The 17128-nt window shown below is 46.8% G+C and overlaps 1 protein-coding gene across 4 annotated transcripts in view; it reads left to right on the top strand.

The window, feature by feature from the left end:
• The first annotated feature begins 9791 nt into the window (after positions 1 to 9791).
• The window catches only part of UBE2E1 (ubiquitin conjugating enzyme E2 E1), a 46228-nt gene continuing 38891 nt past the window's right edge, over positions 9792 to 17128 (top strand). The window contains exons 1-5 of one of the 4 annotated variants that reach the window (XM_082045977.1): positions 9792 to 9986; positions 10094 to 10131; positions 10673 to 10769; positions 12215 to 12303; positions 14446 to 14496. In XM_082045977.1, coding sequence (XP_081902103.1) covers positions 9807 to 9986; positions 10094 to 10131; positions 10673 to 10769; positions 12215 to 12303; positions 14446 to 14496 — 455 coding nt within the window. In that variant the 5' untranslated portion in view covers positions 9792 to 9806. Of the gene's footprint in view, positions 9987 to 10093; positions 10132 to 10672; positions 10770 to 12124; positions 12304 to 14445; positions 14497 to 17128 lie in introns of those variants that run through there. The other 3 variants (XM_082045979.1, XM_082045978.1, XM_082045976.1) reach the window with 3 other exon arrangements.

Raw genomic sequence — 17128 nt, 5'->3', positions numbered from 1 at the left:
TTTTTCTTAAAATAAAAATTATGGTAGTAGTGTGTGGGCAAAGTTGATAAGCTTACTTCATGCAATTGCCACTGATGAGGAAGAAAACAGCCTTTTTCCCCACACTGACAAGCTTGTTTAAGCCTGTCTCATTACAGAACAAGGGCAGTACATTAAGCCCTTTAATAGCAGGACCAGAATCCTGTCTGTGTGAGGAAGGGGAGCGAAGCTGCTGCTCAGCACAGGCTCTGCTATGAGAACCCTGTCAGCCAGGACAGGTCTCCTCGCAGCAGGCTCTTGGCACCCTTCTCCATGTGAAGGAGATCACTCAGATCTGTACCCAGCTAGAATTTGCTTCTGAGGGCTGTGAAAGCCATTGCTGGGTGAACAGATATATCCAGGTCTACAACAGGCCAGCACTCATGAGCTTTTTGTCTTTGTACAAGGGCAGGAAATTCCCTGTGCATCTTATTCTCTACTTTGCGCTCGAGCACAAGAGAGGGCAGGGCTTGATGTATAAAGTTTACCTTACAGATTCCTAATTCTGTTAAGCAAACACATCTACACACCACAGAGCAGACCCCCAAATATATTAGAACTGTGAATTGTCCCAGATCTTTGGCAGTAAGGGAGTAATATTTTCCAAGTGACTGAGTAAACTGACACCTCCAAAACCACCATAAACTGATCGATTGGGCTTGACTCCGAACTCCCAGCATAAATCTGGAGTAAGGCTGCTGAACTCAACAGAGTTACTCCATGGTAAAATTAGAATCCTCCTTTTTGCCTTTTTTCTTTTACTATGCTGGCTAATCCCATAGCTGCAACAAAACTGAAAAATCTATATATACAAACTCCAGTGGCCAGGCTATCTTATTGTGAAACCTACAGTATATCCCAACCTTATAAGAAATCATTCAAGTGTGACACTGTCCTCTCTCTTGCTTTTCTGATAAGCAGAAAGAAAGGGCTGCCAATAGGATAGGAACTAGAAGACGGGAAAATATTATTTCACAGTAGGGGAAGAAACATAACTGAATGGAGATCAAGGCAGCTAAATTAAAGAAATCCACAATACCTGGGTAACAGGGCCACAACACAACACACGTCTGCAGTGGAGACTTTAAGGCAGCTGAAGGATTCTCCCAATGGCAATCTTGAAGTTGCAGAAAGCAGCAGCATCTCCACTAATGAGTTCCTTCCAAAAATCTGCTCCTATCCAATGGCTTGGTTTGAAACCGATTAAACTAGTGAAAAGAACCTTATTGACTTTATCAGTCAGTGCATGAGGCCTGAGGAGTTTAAATAAAAGGTAAACTGGTGTAATACTGTCATGATAAACGAACCCACAGTTTTCCGGGCTGCAGATGATTGTACTGCATTGTTTGTCCTCTGTGACATTGTAAATTTAAAAGGGTGAGTGTTTAAAACAAAAATAATGGCAGAATTTAGAAGTGGCATTGGAAAGGTGTTAGTCCTGTCTCTGCTATTTGAAAAATCTCCAGTTTCCTTGCCAACAAATTCCTAGAAAAAAAGATGGCAATATTCCATTACATTATAAGCTGTTTTTAAAAAATCATATGAATATGCCTTTCATATCAAGCTACCCTATAACGTCTGCCTGTAGTTTGCAGTTTCAATACATAAATTCTGAGGTTTGAAATGCAAATCTCATTTTTGGGGACCTAGCAATTTATGTGCAAATCTTCAAAGAGCAACTGAAAAGATTTTTCTCTGTCTTCCTGACTATGCCTGGTAGAGGAAGCACTCTTGACATCTGTTGTTCAGTGTCCTTTATTTTCAACCTCAGTTTTGCAAACAAACCCTTCTAGGGTGTGGTACATTTAGCCACCCAAAGTGCCACAGAGCTGTGCAGTTTTACTGACACCTTGAACATCATATTCTGTATCAGAGGCGTGTCTTCCTGATTTGCTTTAAGCATATACATGACTGGATTCTTACCAGCCATGTTTGTCTAGGCTGGTAGGTGTCTTAGTATATGTAATAAATAAATAAATAAATAAATCTGACTTGGGGATTTGCTCAAAAAAAGAATTTAAAACTCTTGAAATGGGAATTGAATTTCTGCAGTTATGCTTTTGTCTCCTGTCCATATACTGGTAATACCTAAAGGCCAGTTCAGTCATGCTATTAAAAGAAAAGGTTTCTGTCTAGAGGGCTCCTGTTTTTACCACAGCAGCTGATGCAAGAGGCAGTGGCTCTCAGACTATGGCCACTGCTGACCAGTGAGACTGGGGATCATTTGCTGTGTTATTGGTCCATTGAGAGGAAGTGTGTTCCATGGGTATTTGCAAGGCACTTCAAGGAGCAGCCTATAAGCCTGGAAGCAGGAGGAAATAAGGAGAAGTAATTAATGTAGTGGCATTTGCTAGAGAAGTAGCCACCATACCACCTGGAAGGAAGGGGAAGAAGGAACTAATCATCCATTTTGAACGCTTGAAGAAGATGGGAGGAAAAAAAGAAACAAACACAAACTTGGCTGACTGGACACAGTGGCCAAAATTCAGGGAATCACTTGCAGGAGGTTAAGAAAAGCCATCAACGTGGCAGGGTATAGAGAAAAAAGGGTAGAAAAGGTTAAAAAGAAGCAGAGAATCATGGCCAAATGTGGAGAAAGACAGTGTTTCAGTTTATGGGGAGAGGGAAATAAAATAAAAAGCCAAAGAGGGAAAAAAGGTGTAATGAATTATTTGAGAAAGGATTGCAAACACAGCACCAAAGCAAGGTCCTCCTGTTCCAGTTCTAACTCAATGGGAATGTTGAATGAAAAGATTGGCAGAGCCACTTCATTACACCATGGATAAAGTTTCCCAAAGCATGTCTGTGCAACAAAAGAGGTTATTATATTATGTAACGTTACATAATTATACTGCTGTAGTTCCTTGTGTGAACACTCTAGAAGTGAATCTTTTTCCAGCTCTGGAAAGGGTTTTAGTTGAACTGGAGACAGTATTTTTAAGTTGGTACAGAGGTTCACGGGTAGGGTTATACTTGTTTAACTATATCTGTATAGTTGTATTGGTGTAAAGGAGGAAATGTGCCTGTGTGGACAAAGCCTGAAATATCTAGCTGTCCTTCAGGCCATAGACATGACATTCTTCAGCTTAGCAGGAAGCCACTTTTCAAAGACATCTTTTATGATTGTATGGGAACAGAGCAGAACAACACAAGGTTATTTAACAACAACAAAAAAAAAACTGTTTTACAAGCATTCACGAGTGTTTAGGTTTCCTAAGCTTATACTTCCATGTAGGCAATTGCTGAAGATGCTCACAGGATTGTGAGAGGGGATAATGAGAAAACATTGTGTGTGAAGTTTCAGTCCATGCTGTGAACACTTCTATAACCTTTGGCATAATCTGAGAGTTACCATGGCCTATATCAGGAAGAAAAACTAGAAAATGGTGTTTAAGAAATCTTGAAATGAAGGAGGACTCCCTAATGCTGAAGTTTTTAACAGCACACACCTTTTTGTTTTAACTATGGACTTTACCTGGGAAATGAAGAATACTTCATCCCTCAATAAATTTGAAAAATATATGATTCAAGTGTTAAATATAAGTAACAGTTAATAGTCAAATACATGTTCTATTCTTTGCTTCCATGCGCTGGTCAGACAAAAAAGAAGAAAAGAAGTGCTATACACTGGTTTCTCAAGAATGCAGCATCAGAGATCTGTAAAAGTCTGAGTGATTCTATTGCTTCCTTTTGAAGGGCTCTAATAATAAGGAGGCCTAGGGAGAAAAATTGCAGTTGAAGACCATTGAAGTCTTGAACTGTAGTCAAGCCACAGAGTGAAATTACTGAGCCCTGAACACCTCTCCTGATCCTTCTCTGTTGAGAAGAACCTTTGTTAGATGAGGAGGCAGAGGTTGAAAGACTCAATTGAAATCCTCACTAAATACATTTTCTGAGAAGTTAGGACATGTGGATTTTTCCCCACATGGATTTACAAATCCACAGAATTTGAGCAGACGGGGAATCACTCTTTTTTTTCTTTTTTTTTTTTTTTTTTTTTTTAGTAGAAAGAATAAACTAGAATAAGAATATTACTAATTCAGCATTCGAGCAAGCAAAGCAGATTTTCTTGTACTAACTCATTTGAGCCAGAGTGACACATACTGTGACACTGAGAAATATTTGAAAGGGCAGAAAGAAAGGACTGTAGGTGTGAGTATTATTTATATGGTGAAAAACCCTTTTGTCTCAGGTACTAGAAAAAAATTGCTTTGTCCACTTATTGCTGAGTTCTTAAATAGCCCATGCAGTACAATTGACTGACATTTTATGTGTCTTATTGCAGATCCACATCTTCACAATGAGTGATTTTCCAGGGTACATCTTTGGAGACTATGGTCAACCTGTACCATTTTGGTGACTGTATGAAAAATACTGTCCTTTTCTTCTGAATTTATCAAAGCACTCTACAAAGGCAGAGGCATAAACTGTGAGCGTACACTATTAATGAGCCATTCCCAGCGGTTTTTCTCTCTGACTATTCTGTCGCAAAGACAGACACTCTGAGGTTAAGCTTAAGGCATAAAAAGATCTCTTGGGATAGCTGTGTAGGCAAAACAGTTGTGCAGGCAAAACCCAACATCGGGAGGTGCAGTTTGTGCTGGCGAAACAGTCTTTGAGATGGGCTTTTCCTGGGCGATACCTGGCATTCTGCCAGCATAGGAATGTCACAAGATGACTGTAGTGGAAACCTTCAGCTGTAGATTTGGTCCAGCAGTGGCCATTACCATTGGCCATTTAGTGGTGACAAATAAAAAGCAAACACAAGTTTAAATGTCAAGTTGGAATTACCTGCAAGTTAGCTGGAGAAGACTGGCAAAAATAGGACATTTGCTGCTGTTTGACCCATTGCCTGCAGGAGTTCACTTCTCCCAGGGCTCTTGCCAACATGAATGCCATTGCCCTGGGAGCTTTCAATTGATGATAGTCCCTCTACTGCTTAATCTAGTGTGATCGTTCCTCTTGCTGAGATTCTTCAGGGCCTGAGTACTGCTGCCAAGGCAAAGTGGTATGTAGAAACAGAGAGCTCATGATAATCAATAAAGCAGCAGCTTCTGTAAACTGAAAAAGAGGCAGAAACAGGAAAACCATCTGAACTGGTGGAGCATGCAGTGCCAGAAGAGAAAAAGTCAAGGAGTCTGGAATACTGCGATGCAGGGAGCCTGTGTGCTGCAGAGACAGAGAAGAAAAGCAGAGCCAGCTACTGCAAAGCCCAAAGGAAGCACAGAGAGCACTGGGGAGGTAGCATTCTGCAGAAAAACAGATCCATCAGGCACAAAAAGGAAGAGACAGAAAAGTCTAATGAGTGGCTAGGGGTGAAGTCTGTACGTGCACCTCTATTTACACTTTCAGTCTAACTCCTGATTAACATCATTCTCTTCTTTTGCAGGAGGGAAAATGAGGATCAAAAATATGGAATCACTTCTAGAGACATGGACAAGGAAAGCATCAGGTATCTCTCAGTCCTGGTCACTAAGTACTATGGCAAAGTGAGAAACTGGTGAAACATCATATCTTCAAAGTAAAGCAATTTTAAGGCTCAAGCTCATCACCTGGAAGCAAGGAAGAAACCCCTGGAAATATATGTCATGAAACTTTTTATGATGCTGTGAAACTGAACTGATCTAAGCATCTTCAGTTTTTCAGTTATGAAAACCAGAAAAGGCATAAAAGAATCACAGTATAGGTACTAGATACATATAGTTGTATGCAGTGATACTTCCCTGCTTAAGCTTTTGGAATCAATTGCCAGACACTCTTCATGTCTGTGGGAGTCTGACCAGGATTTTAATAAGTCCGAAAAATGGAACAGTTCTCAAGTCTTTCTGCCCACACAACAGTCTCCCAGCAAGGCCTTCATGGAGCTTCCAGGACTAGTCTCAAGCACAACCAAAACCAAGTGGCAAATAGCAGGGGTCTGACGACGAGACCTGAACTTTTCCTTCCACAACCATGTCCTCTTTGGCACTGGAATAAAAGGAGAGGAAACAAGTCTTTTTCTGCTTGTAGACCCTTTCATTCTTCTGTAAGGAACTGAAAAAGATATAGCTCTAAGGATTAAGAGTGGTATTGTGTGAGAAAACTACAGCAAGGGAAGTTGGACTGCATCATTAAGTTACGGCAAGATAGTTGCGAGCAGGAAACCGAAGACTGAGCCTGTAAATTCCCTGCCCTTACGTGACATCAATGAGCCACTTGTGTTTTCTCTGTTACGCTTTCTCTCATTTGAATGCAGTTCCTTCCTCTTTTGGCCCAATTCAGAGTTTCTGCCTAGCTTTATTCGAACAGCTGTGTCGTAGTCCTGAGCTTATTGTACTTTTTCCTTGCCGCCTCACCTTGTATCACAGGGTCACACAAAAAGGACAGTGTGTCATCACAGGACTGCCTGAGATATCAGCATGTTTCTGGCTTTGCCACTGTCACTTGCAAGTGTGAAATTAGCAGTGAGCTGACATTAGGAAAGCCAAACAGATGATCATTTATTTTCTGCTCCCCATAAAAGGCCTGATGCAAAACTCACAGGAACTGGTGGAAATATAAGGGCTTTGGCTCAGACTCAAACAGACCAGCCAGGAATAATGCTGAAAATTTATCTGGAGCTGAGATGGTACAAAGGGACTAATCCCAGTCACCTTCCTTTAGCAGGAGGCTCAGAGTGATTTGAATTGGCTAGCTTCTGTTGTGAATTAAGCTCAAAGCCCCAAAGGCAACTCAGTTCTAGTCATCTAGCTTTGCAGCCTCCTCCAAACTCGATCCAGAGGGAAAAGTGACTAATCCTATTCAGTTGCTACACTGAGCTAATGCCATCGATTAAAAAAGCTTGGGGCATGGGGAAAATGAATAATCTGGGTCGGTTTTCCCCTGCAAATCCTTTGCACAACTTGGAAAAAAAAAAAAAAAAAAAAAAAAAGAAAAAAGAAAAAAAAAGTTAGGAAACACAGAGGATGCACTGATAAGAAGGAAAGCTCACCCAATAAGGTGCACACGCTTTATAGAAAAGAAATAGAATTGCATCAGTGAGGATTTGTCAGAATTCCCAAGATGGGAAGATATTGGATTAGAGGAGCTACTTCTCCTGTTTGCTGGGAAAAGAATCATATTCTATACTTGTTTCCAGTTCTTTGGTGTCTGTGCAGGGTTGAGAGGACAATCAGAGGTGGGAGCAAGGCAAGCTGTAAAAACGTTTCTAGGCACAGAAGTGGACTTCTTGGCCCCCTCTCTGGGGCTGTGCGTATGTCATGGCTAGCAGAGGAGAACAGCCCATTGCCTGGTCCTAGCCATGACCTGGGAGGTGAGTCATAAAGTGGGAGTTGCCACTGTAACAGCTGCTCCAGCGGTGACATAGTAGGTGCTTTCAGCAAATGCATTTTTAGGTAGGCTTCAAAGTAAATAACCACTGCTGCTGGTTATCGTATTATTACTTTGAACGGGTTTACCAAGGATTGTGTGCTGCAGAAAAGGTTAGTCTACAGATGACCCCCTACCAAGGTTATTAACATAATAAAGGAAAAGTGCATGTGTGATTTTGTAACAATCTTTATGGTTTCCCTGCCCTTGTCACAGAAGTGGAGGGCTTTCATTATTAATATCAGTTGTCTCATTTGACTTTGGTGCAGGTTTCCTGTGATGACAGGAAAGGGCTGGAGGTTTGTCTGTAGTGAAAGTGAAGATTTTCTGGTTTAAAAAAGTTGTTCCATAAGCAGAGATATTTGTGAAGCCTGGTCACCTTGCTTTGTGTCCTCTCATCTCCTGCATTTGTCACCTGGCACACACCACAAGCCTTGTCCTCCACAGCCCCCCGGGTTAGTTAGGAGAATGCTGACAGAGTGCCTGGCTGCTGTTAAGTGTATAAGAGCTGAATTCTGCCCCCCTTTTGTCAATTAAGGGCATGAAGTGATCAGATCACCTGCCCTTATCTAACTGTCAGTTTTCATGAAATAAATTATGTGCCTTCAAGGCCATTGCCAATGGTGGAGATGCCAAAGCTCCACAGTTACGGGAGGGAAGGATGACCATGACTTCTCAAGTGTCATTCCTGTGGGTCAAACCAGATGGGCTGGCAAGCTGCTTTTGGAGAACAATTCAGCAAGGCCCAGTATGTGGTACCACAGGTAATGAAGACTGAATAGAAGGGTTAGAAAAAAAGCCCCCAAAACAAACAAAAAAACCCCACCCAAAGACTAGGAAGTGTGACACTGTGGTGGAATTCTTTCTTTTGTCAGAGTGACTCTCCGTGTCTCTAGGGTATTTAACATACAGCACTGCTCAACCACATGGGAGACCAGGCAGCAAAGCTGTGCGCAGTATAGGTAGTTTTGGGTGAAATTAGGTGCTGCTGAGCTGTGTGCAGAAAATGGGGGAGGAAGGAGAAAGAGAGGATGAGGAGAGAGAAGCAGCAGATGCAGGGGTCCAAGGAAACAGAGGTGGGGGTGACAAAGGGAAAGACTGTCCCTGCACAGGTTTCCCCTCCCTTGGTACCTCTAGCTCAAGGACTACTGGATATAAACAGTGAAAGATCAGTGTGACAACCAGATCCTTGTGATGAGCGACAAAAGTGTGAAGCTGTTGTCCCGTGAAGGAGAGGCTCAGCATCCTCTGTCCCAAACACCTGTTTTCTTCATGTCCCAGGTGTCCCCATTACTTGACCCAGCCTTCAGGTTTTTGTCCTCACTCAAGTCTGCACCCATGCTAAGGGACAGGGTCCTCCAAGAGAGGTTCTGCTGAGAGCCAGCTTCACACCACCTGCCTCACCGCTGGGCAGAGAGCCAGGTCCCACAGGAGCCCGAAGGCAGAACTCAGGCAAAGCTCCCTGGAGGCTCGGCAACGCTTCCCCCGGCTGGACCCGGGCCCTCCGACAGCTGAGCCCCTCAGGGCGCCCAAAACCCGGCGGGAAGCACGGTCTTCAGGAGGAGCCAGCCTCGGCTGCCCACCCCCCAACCTCCACCCGCGCCTCCAGTCGCTACGAAGCGGAGATGTCCAGCCCCAGGATGTCCCGCCGGGGCGCTGGGCCGTATCCCCCCTCCGTCCCCCGCCGCTCCGGCGGGCTCAGCTTCGTAATGGGACCCCCGGCACTCCCAAGGCGTCATGTCGCAACAGCGCTCTGTCGAGGTAGCAGCCGAGCGTGCCTGCGGGTCACCTCGAGGTCTTCCCGCGGGAGGAAGGATGAAAATGCAAACTCCCGTTCATTATCATGATGCACGGTGGTGACAGTCATTGTATTTTCGGCCACTGGAGGTACCAAGTAATTCGATACGCGATCCCACGATAGGCTGTGGAAACCGGCGGCACCGAGCCAAATTTGCCCCGGGTGAGGTCGGTGGGAATGCTGGTCCCTAATGTCCCTTCACGAGTGGGTGCGACACCTCCGGGAAGAGCTGCGGCAGCCCACCGGGGCGGCCCGTGGGGAAGGCGGGCTGCTCTCTGCGCCCACGCGTGGGCTGGGGTTGGCGGGTCGCTCCAACCAAACCACGTTTCTTCGTTGGGTGGACAGCGAGAGAGAGACCGACAGCAAAGATTTCGAGAAGAGTAAAACCCCTCAGAAATACAACACGCTAGCAGCCCAGGCGGCTGAACGCCGCTGCGCCTTTCCTACAGATGGGCTCTGCATCAGGGGACTTGGGGGAAAGGAAAAAAAAAAAAAAAAAGGAGAAAAAAAATCCCTAATACTTTTACCTTCGGAAAATTGAAGGGGGGAGGGGAGGAGAGGGCGGCAGGGAGAGAGAACGGACTTGTGCTGTCGCTGCCAAGCCCCGAGCCCAGGATTTTGTTTTCTCTCCCAGCATGCGTTGATGACATCACGAAGTGCCCCTTCTTTGTGTGTCAGTGATGTCACCAAGTGCAGTGTGGGGGACAATGGAATCCTGAACTCCGTGCGAGGGCGAGTGGGAAGTGGCTGCTCCTGCTGCTGGTTCAGGGCTGAGCCGGGGGAGGGAAGGGAAGACACAGCTGCTGCTTCAGGGCTGAAACAGGTGAGAGACGGGAAAGCTGCCGGGGGATCCCTTTTGGCTTGCTTGCGGTGGGGGGTTTGGGCTGGGCTATTTTCTTTTTTTTTCTTATTGCTTTCCAACTGAGACAGGTGAGAAGTTGCTTACTGCTGCCGGAGGGACAAAGCAGGTGAGGCACGGGAGCAGCTTTGGGGTTGAAACAGTTGTAAGAATAGGAGAAAAGCAAACAGCGACCCCGCCAAACATAACAACCCCCTCTCAGCCTTCAAAAAAAAAAAAAACCAAGAAACCCAAAAAAAAGCAGTCCCGGGAGCTTTCCCCCTCTCCCAGCCACCTGCCTCGACCGCGTCCCTGTAGGGCTCTCGCACGGAAGCAGAAGCGCAGCCAGGGAGGGTGTTTATCCCTCCCCCCCTTGGTACCGCTGCAGGTTACTTTCCAGAGGGTCTCCATTAAAAACTCAGGTCCCCCCGCCCGAGCGCCCCTTTCTTCCTTCCCCAGCACCCGCCGGAGGGGGGGAACGACCCAGGACGGGGGGACTGTGGCTGCCGGGATCCCCCCTCCAGCCCCGGAGCGGAGGCTCCTCCGCCTGCCTGCCCCCCCCCGCGCCTCCCCGGGCCCCGCTCCACGCGTGTGGCGACCCGGCCCCGCCGCCCCCCAGCCCCGCTCGGCGGTGGGGGAGGCAGCCAGGGAAGCCATTGCCTGTTTAATAGTTGCTGTTGCAGCACTTCCGCTTCTCTCCCAGCGAGAGAGACACGAGTGGCCAGGCCCAGCCGCACCGAGGAGGAGCAGCCAGACACAAAGGGAGAGGTAGGGGGACGGGGCACCCCCCGCCGCCCTCCCCGCCGGCCCCGGGGGCAAGGGCGAGGGGCAGGTCTCGGCCGCGGCCCGGCGATGGGGCGAGAGGCGGTGGAGCCGGCGGGGCAGGGGGGATCGCGCCCGGGGCTGTCAGGTACCGCTGTCCCCCCGGCCCCTCGCCGCCCGGCCCTGTGGGCCCGCGGCCGGGGGAGCTCGGCCGGGTCCCCCTGCCCCCGGCTCTCGCCAGGCGGAGGGGTGGCAGCGGGGGCGGCCCGACGGGGACAGGGGAGCTCCCCCGGGGGCCGGTGGCGCTGGGAGGGAGGCGGCCGTGTTGCCGGCCCCCCGGCCCGCTGCTGCCCCTTCGCCGCTCGCCCCGGGCCTGCGGCTGCTCCCCTCGCTCCCACCCGAACTCTCCCGGGGCGCCCTACCAGCCCCACATCCCTCCCGACGGCTTCTCGCCCCTCTGGGGTGCGGACGTGCCCTCGGTAGCCCACCGTGTTTGCCCTCCTCCCCTGTGTCCCCGAGGTGCCCGCACGAAGCTGGGTTGCCTCCCCCCAGCACCCTGCTGCCCCCCCTCGCTGCCCCGGCCTCCCCAGGCCCTCCACTCTCGCCCCTCGTAGGCCCTGGCCCTTCTTTTCCAATCCCCACCTCCTCAGCACAGACCCTCTTGTCCCTTCCCCCTTTGCTGGCATCACCCTGGGTGCAGTGGGCCTCAGTGGGTCCTCTCCATGCGCCCCACTCCCTGCTCAGCTGTTCCCCTGCAATTTCCCCCCCTCTTGCCCCCACTGTGCCCAACAGCCCATCCAGCAGGCAAGGGTGATCCAGCTTGCAGGGGTTTCCCCAGCTCCTTCGGGGTCTCCCCCCTGTTGCTGGGGATGCCCCATTTCCATTTTAGCGCTAGTGATGGTACCCCCCCCCCCAGCCCCATCCCTTCCCACCTCCCCCACGTGCCTCCCGGGAACCCGAGGGACCGGAGCTGTTCCATTTTTATCTCCTACACCCCTAGGCTGGATAGTCGTGGGTGGTGATGGCTCTTGTGTGTGTGCAGTTTGGGGGAGATTAGAAGGAATTGCTTTGAGCTTCCCTGATCCTCGCAGCCGTCCTCATTCCAGTCTCTTCTTCTCCTCTCGTTTCACACTTGCTTTCTGAGAGGAAGCTTTGAAAGTCTCTTTTCCTCAGCTTCTCGGTGTTACTAGTGCAGGGGAGGCTGCTGCTGCTCCTGGTTCAACTGTAGGGCCTTAAGAGAGAGACACGAGGACCCTTTAAAAGGAGCATGACCCAAACACAGAGTGAGATCATCAGCAGCCTTTCTCTGTGTGTTTGTGTTCACTGTTTGTTCCCCACACCCCATGGTGTCTCCTCTCCAGGTTGGGGTGTGTGGTGGGGGGGTCGCTATGTCGGATGACGATTCGAGGGCCAGCACCAGCTCCTCCTCATCTTCATCCTCCAACCAACAGACAGAGAAAGAGACAAGCACGCCTAAGAAGAAGGAAAGCAAAGTCAGCATGAGTAAAAACTCTAAGCTGCTATCTACCAGTGCCAAGAGGTGAGGCTGCAGTCAGTTTTCTTACTGATTCGCTGCATCTTCTCTCTTTCTGCATGTTATTTTGTTCTGTTCTCTGCTGTTCCCCTCTTGCTCCTGTTCCTCATCTCTAGCCCTTACACTCAACCTTTCCACACAAAGCTACCATTGTCTCACTTTTTTCAGCGTCTCTGTGCAGCCTCTGCCCAATTTCAGTGCTCTCTGCTCTCTCTTCCTGCTTCATCCTCTGTTCCATCCGAATACTTTCCTGCCTTTTTTTCCTCTGGGCTGCTGCTCTGCCCTCAAGTATTTCTGCTGTCTTTTCCTTTTCCTTATTAGCATCAGTTATAGGGAATGTGTAGGTTTGGCATGTAGGACCTTAATTCCTTCTCTGCTACTGGAAGCTGAATGGCCTGGGTAGGGCATTGCATTTCAGTGTCAGTTTCCCTCTCTGTAGGCTGGGATGGATCTAGAGTGGCTTTATTCTTTCCAGGACTGCTTTGGTGATTAGTTAATGTTTATTAAGAGTTTTGAATTTGCTTGCACTGGGAGAGTACACTCCAGTGCAAGCAGTGTAATATAGCCCCAGGTCTTTCCCACCAAATATGTTACTGTTTTTCTGTCTGCTCATCACTTATATTGAATTTTCTGTAAATGGCTGGGTGTTGACTAGAATAAATAATCCACAGCATGTCCACTTGTGGACATTCTACTCCTAAATAGTTTTTGCTCACAGCCCAGAGTGGGTTGTTGGAGTTTTTTTGAGACTGAAATAATTTTTATTCCAGAATAATGGCTACATGCAGGAGAGATGCCTGCACAGAATAGTAATTCCATGACAGCTACGTCAGTCACTTTTCTTCACCCAGACAGACTCTTGGAGCCACTCAGTTAAAAAAAATAAAAGTTACTCTTCCTTGTTTATTCTGTGTTTCACCTGAATTCAGTACCATCCTGCTCCAGGGAGCTAAGCTGACAAATGGAAGTTTTCAAGCAAACTTGCAGTAGTTCAGTAAGAATAATAAACCATCTCACTGAAGAAGCTTTGCCAAGCATCACAGGGGGGTTGTATTTGTAGGTGTCAAAAGTGACTGGGGTTTTATGCAAATGCCCTGTCATTGCAACTGAGTTCTCTGTGGCTTTGTAGCATTTAGGCAGTTTGGTTATTCCAGATCTCCACTCATCAGGTTTCCATGGCAAACTGACATGGATAGTGGCAAGTGGTGTTTACATGTCGTGCCCTTAACTATTTTAAAAAGAAGATTGTAAACTGCCTAATATGAAAAGGCTGTGGTTCTCGTCTATGACAAGTGGAAGAGAGGCAGAAGATGCTGGCTGAGTTTAGAGGAGATGAGAGGCAGACTGAGTGCTGGGTGGGGAAATCTGAAGGGGAAGCCTGAGTGACAGTAATGGGACTCCAGGGAAGGAGATGATAGCTGGTTGGGCGTTTTGTGGCAAAGCAGCATGAGCCCAGAATAGTTTGGGCAGGGAGGACAGGGTGTTGTCTGAACGTGGTGAAGAGAAGGGAGCATCTGGAGTCCTGAGGGAGGGGACGTGGGGATGTTGTGTGGCTCTTGGGGGAGAGAAGAGGGGAGAATTGAAGGTGGCAGGAATGTGCAGGAGCATTGGAAATAGATATTCACTTTCCTTTAAGTGTCCTTGGGAATGGCGCAGTTATTCACTCCCCTGGGGCTGGTCTTTTCTCTCAGGATAGTGATGGGAAGCTAGGAGGGAGGTGAGGGGGAGCTAATTTGGCAATGACTATTTCTCTCGATCCAGCAAGACAGAATTCCTTTTCAGGCTGCCGTTTCCTCCTAGCACCTGGTCCATCACATTTGCAGAGGTTTTCCCTCATTTACAGGCTGGTTGGCAGAGTAAAGCAGACAGTCTTTTCCACTGCCCTGTGTGGTTGGCATCTTTATGAGAGCATACAAGTCTGTGCCTGTCTGGGTTCAGCCTGTGGTGCCTGTCTGCTTTTCTGTCCATCTCTATAACAGGGTGTCTGTCCTGCTTTGTGCATTTGGATGGGTGGGAGGCTGCAGCTGAGAGTGCCTCTCTTACATAGCATTGCAAACTCGCAGTGACAGTATGTCTGTAAGGCGTATGTGTTAACTGCTGTCCCACACAGTGACTTACCTTTGTTCCTTCTTGCTTTTATTGCCACAGGATTCAGAAGGAATTGGCTGACATCACCTTAGATCCACCTCCCAACTGCAGGTTGGTGTTGATTCCTTCCCTGAGGAGGGTCGGGGAAGGTGAGGGGCTGAAGTGTGGTTGTGTGTGTCCTAACTGTCCTCAGAGGCTCTGGATAGAGCGAAGGAATGACTGTTTAGGTGGTTGACAGTACTTTTGTGAATGCTTGGATGACATTAAATAGTTTTCAGGTGGAGGGGACTCCAGAGATTATATGTGTTTTGATATGGGGGTTCTGTTTATGTTTGGGGTTGTTTTGGTTTGGGTTTTTTGTGTTTGTTTTTTTTTCTTTTTTTTTTTTTTTTGTGGTTTGGTTTGTTTGTTTGTTGTTGTTAACAATTGCTTTTCAATCTGTTATATTGCTTTGTGTGTATGTTTCCAAAACTGGCCTATAAAGAAGAGTGTGAAAACTTTCTCCTTTTTTTTTTCTGGTTTATAAATCTAATGCCTGACTGCACTAATCTTATATAAATAAGAGTCCTGCCAAGGAAGCAGAGAATAGTAAAATACTACGAGCTTTTTAGCTCAGAGAGTTCTGTTGTGAACAGTGGCTTACAGTGGAAGAGAAGCGTTTTCTCACTCTGTGGGTGCCCTACAGGAGCACACAGGTTAGGTCAGGAAATAACAAGCAGGGATATTCTGTTGCCCTTTACAGAGCAGCTTGTTTTTAAGTATGTTTTAGAAACTTGTATTGTTTGTTTGAAACATCTAGCAGGTTGATTTGGTTCATTGCCTGGTGGCCTGAGCCTCTTTGCATTTGAAGAGGAGACAGTAGTGGTGTAACATCTTTGGTTGTGCTTGTTCATTGGAGAGGAAAGTTGCTTTCGTTCTGGTCTGTGTTTGCTGTAGTTGCCAAAGCACAACTCTGTTCCAATCTTCTTGCTGTGGCTGAGGTTTGAGGCCTTTCGATGTTGGTAATAGCAGAAAACAGAGAAAATTCTGTTTATGTCTATTTAGGTTGGTCTTTTTAGTATTGAGTTGTCACCCACAAATGAACATGAACCTTTTTATTGAAGCTTTTTGCCACTGTTAGTCTGCAGAGAGGTATTACCACAAGAGTTAGCCTGACAGCTCCAGAGCCGCTCTCTCAGTACCAGTCCCAAGGATCATAATTAAGATTTTTGTGCTGTTTGGAAGATAACTGATGAGCTCTGAAATCTTTAGCCATTACAACGTTGTTTTAGTGTCAGTAATGACTACCTGAATATTACAAAACCTTCCAGCTCTCAGTCTGGAGATGTCTGTCCTGTCTGCATCCTGGCTCTGTGTCAGGATGAAGTCCACATGCTTTCCCCTCCTCTTCTCACCATATCCTGATTTTCATGGGAAAGAAACCCAGAAGCACAGCTCAGAAAGGCACTGTGGCTTGCTCTGTAGGTAACTGAGTCTAGGTGATCAAGGTGCTGCGACTGCAGTCTGAGCTTTGTAAATCTATCCAAAAGTTCTGATAGTATATGAGTATGTCAGATTACAAGCTTCATGCAGAGATTTGTGTAAATAATATTAGAACCCTAATTTTTCCTTGTTTCTATTGCCATCATTCACAAGCTAGCAGATAATGTGTCTATGTAGAATATGGTTGTGATTTTTTTTTTTTAATTATATAGATGACTGAGAGTAATGCACTTCAAGGCCCACATAGTAAGTTTGTGGTTTTTTCGGCCTTTGTAAATATTTCTCATGATAAAAATTACTTAGTACAAGTAGTGATTATTAATTTTTGCCCATAATGCAATTACAAGTATTCTGCATTCCTTCTGACCTTCAAATGAGTGACAGCGAAGGCTGGCAACTCCTGCGAATAATACCTGAAACTGGTGTTAATTGTTACTGTCTTTTAGTGTGTTGATAGGAAGGAAAACGTGAATGGAGGGGAGTGTGTGTGTGACCGAAGGAGTTTTGGTATTGCTCAGATTTGGGTGAAGTCATCCTGCTTCAGTAAAGATGGTGCTGAGAGTGAAGGAGAACAGCTCTGCTGATGGCTAACGAGGTTCCACTTGCACAGTCAGGCACTGGGAGTTTGCTGCTTCTCTAGCAGCTGGTTTGTAAAAGGGTGGGCAGGTGCTGATTGCCACAGCAGTGAAATGAGCTTCAGCTATTGCAGTTAAGGGGGAAGTTCACCTCTTGTGGAAAAAGAAATAGTCAGTTCAAGAGTGTGAGGAGATTAAGCAAGTGAGAGACTCTGTTTGCTGCATGATGTTTAAGGTTGCCAAAATTTGCTCTGGGAAAGCCTGCTAACAGTTTAACTACTTTGTTTTCTTTTTTTCCTTCATATGAACATTATTAGCATGCTGTGAGGGAAGTATTAAATACATAGTTCCAGAACTTAGTTTCAATTTCCTGCCTTCATGACTTTGGTTATCCTCACCTTTCCTCTGACCTCCAGCCCCTCATCTCTCTGTTGCCCTTGTGCTGCTGCAGACTTTTTTCAGGCGTCACTGGCAGGAAAGGGAGGGTGGGAGGCATCTCACTTTTAGGCATCTCACTCTCTCCTGCAAGACTAATCTCAAAACATACGTATTTGGGGGGCTATATATGATATCAGGCACTACCTATTCTACTGTCAGCTTTAGAAGTCACATTTGAAAATGTGCGTCTGAAACCGTATCCTGTGTTATGTTGGAAATGTCATATTCCTTTTTTTCTACTGGACGCT

The sequence above is a fragment of the Streptopelia decaocto genome (genome assembly GCF_964273445.1).
Source record: "Streptopelia decaocto genome assembly, chromosome: 2".
In the NCBI taxonomy this organism is placed as follows: domain Eukaryota; kingdom Metazoa; phylum Chordata; class Aves; order Columbiformes; family Columbidae; genus Streptopelia; species Streptopelia decaocto.
The sequence above is the reverse complement of the archived record's forward strand: the minus strand, read 5'-3'. Positions and strand labels throughout refer to the sequence as shown.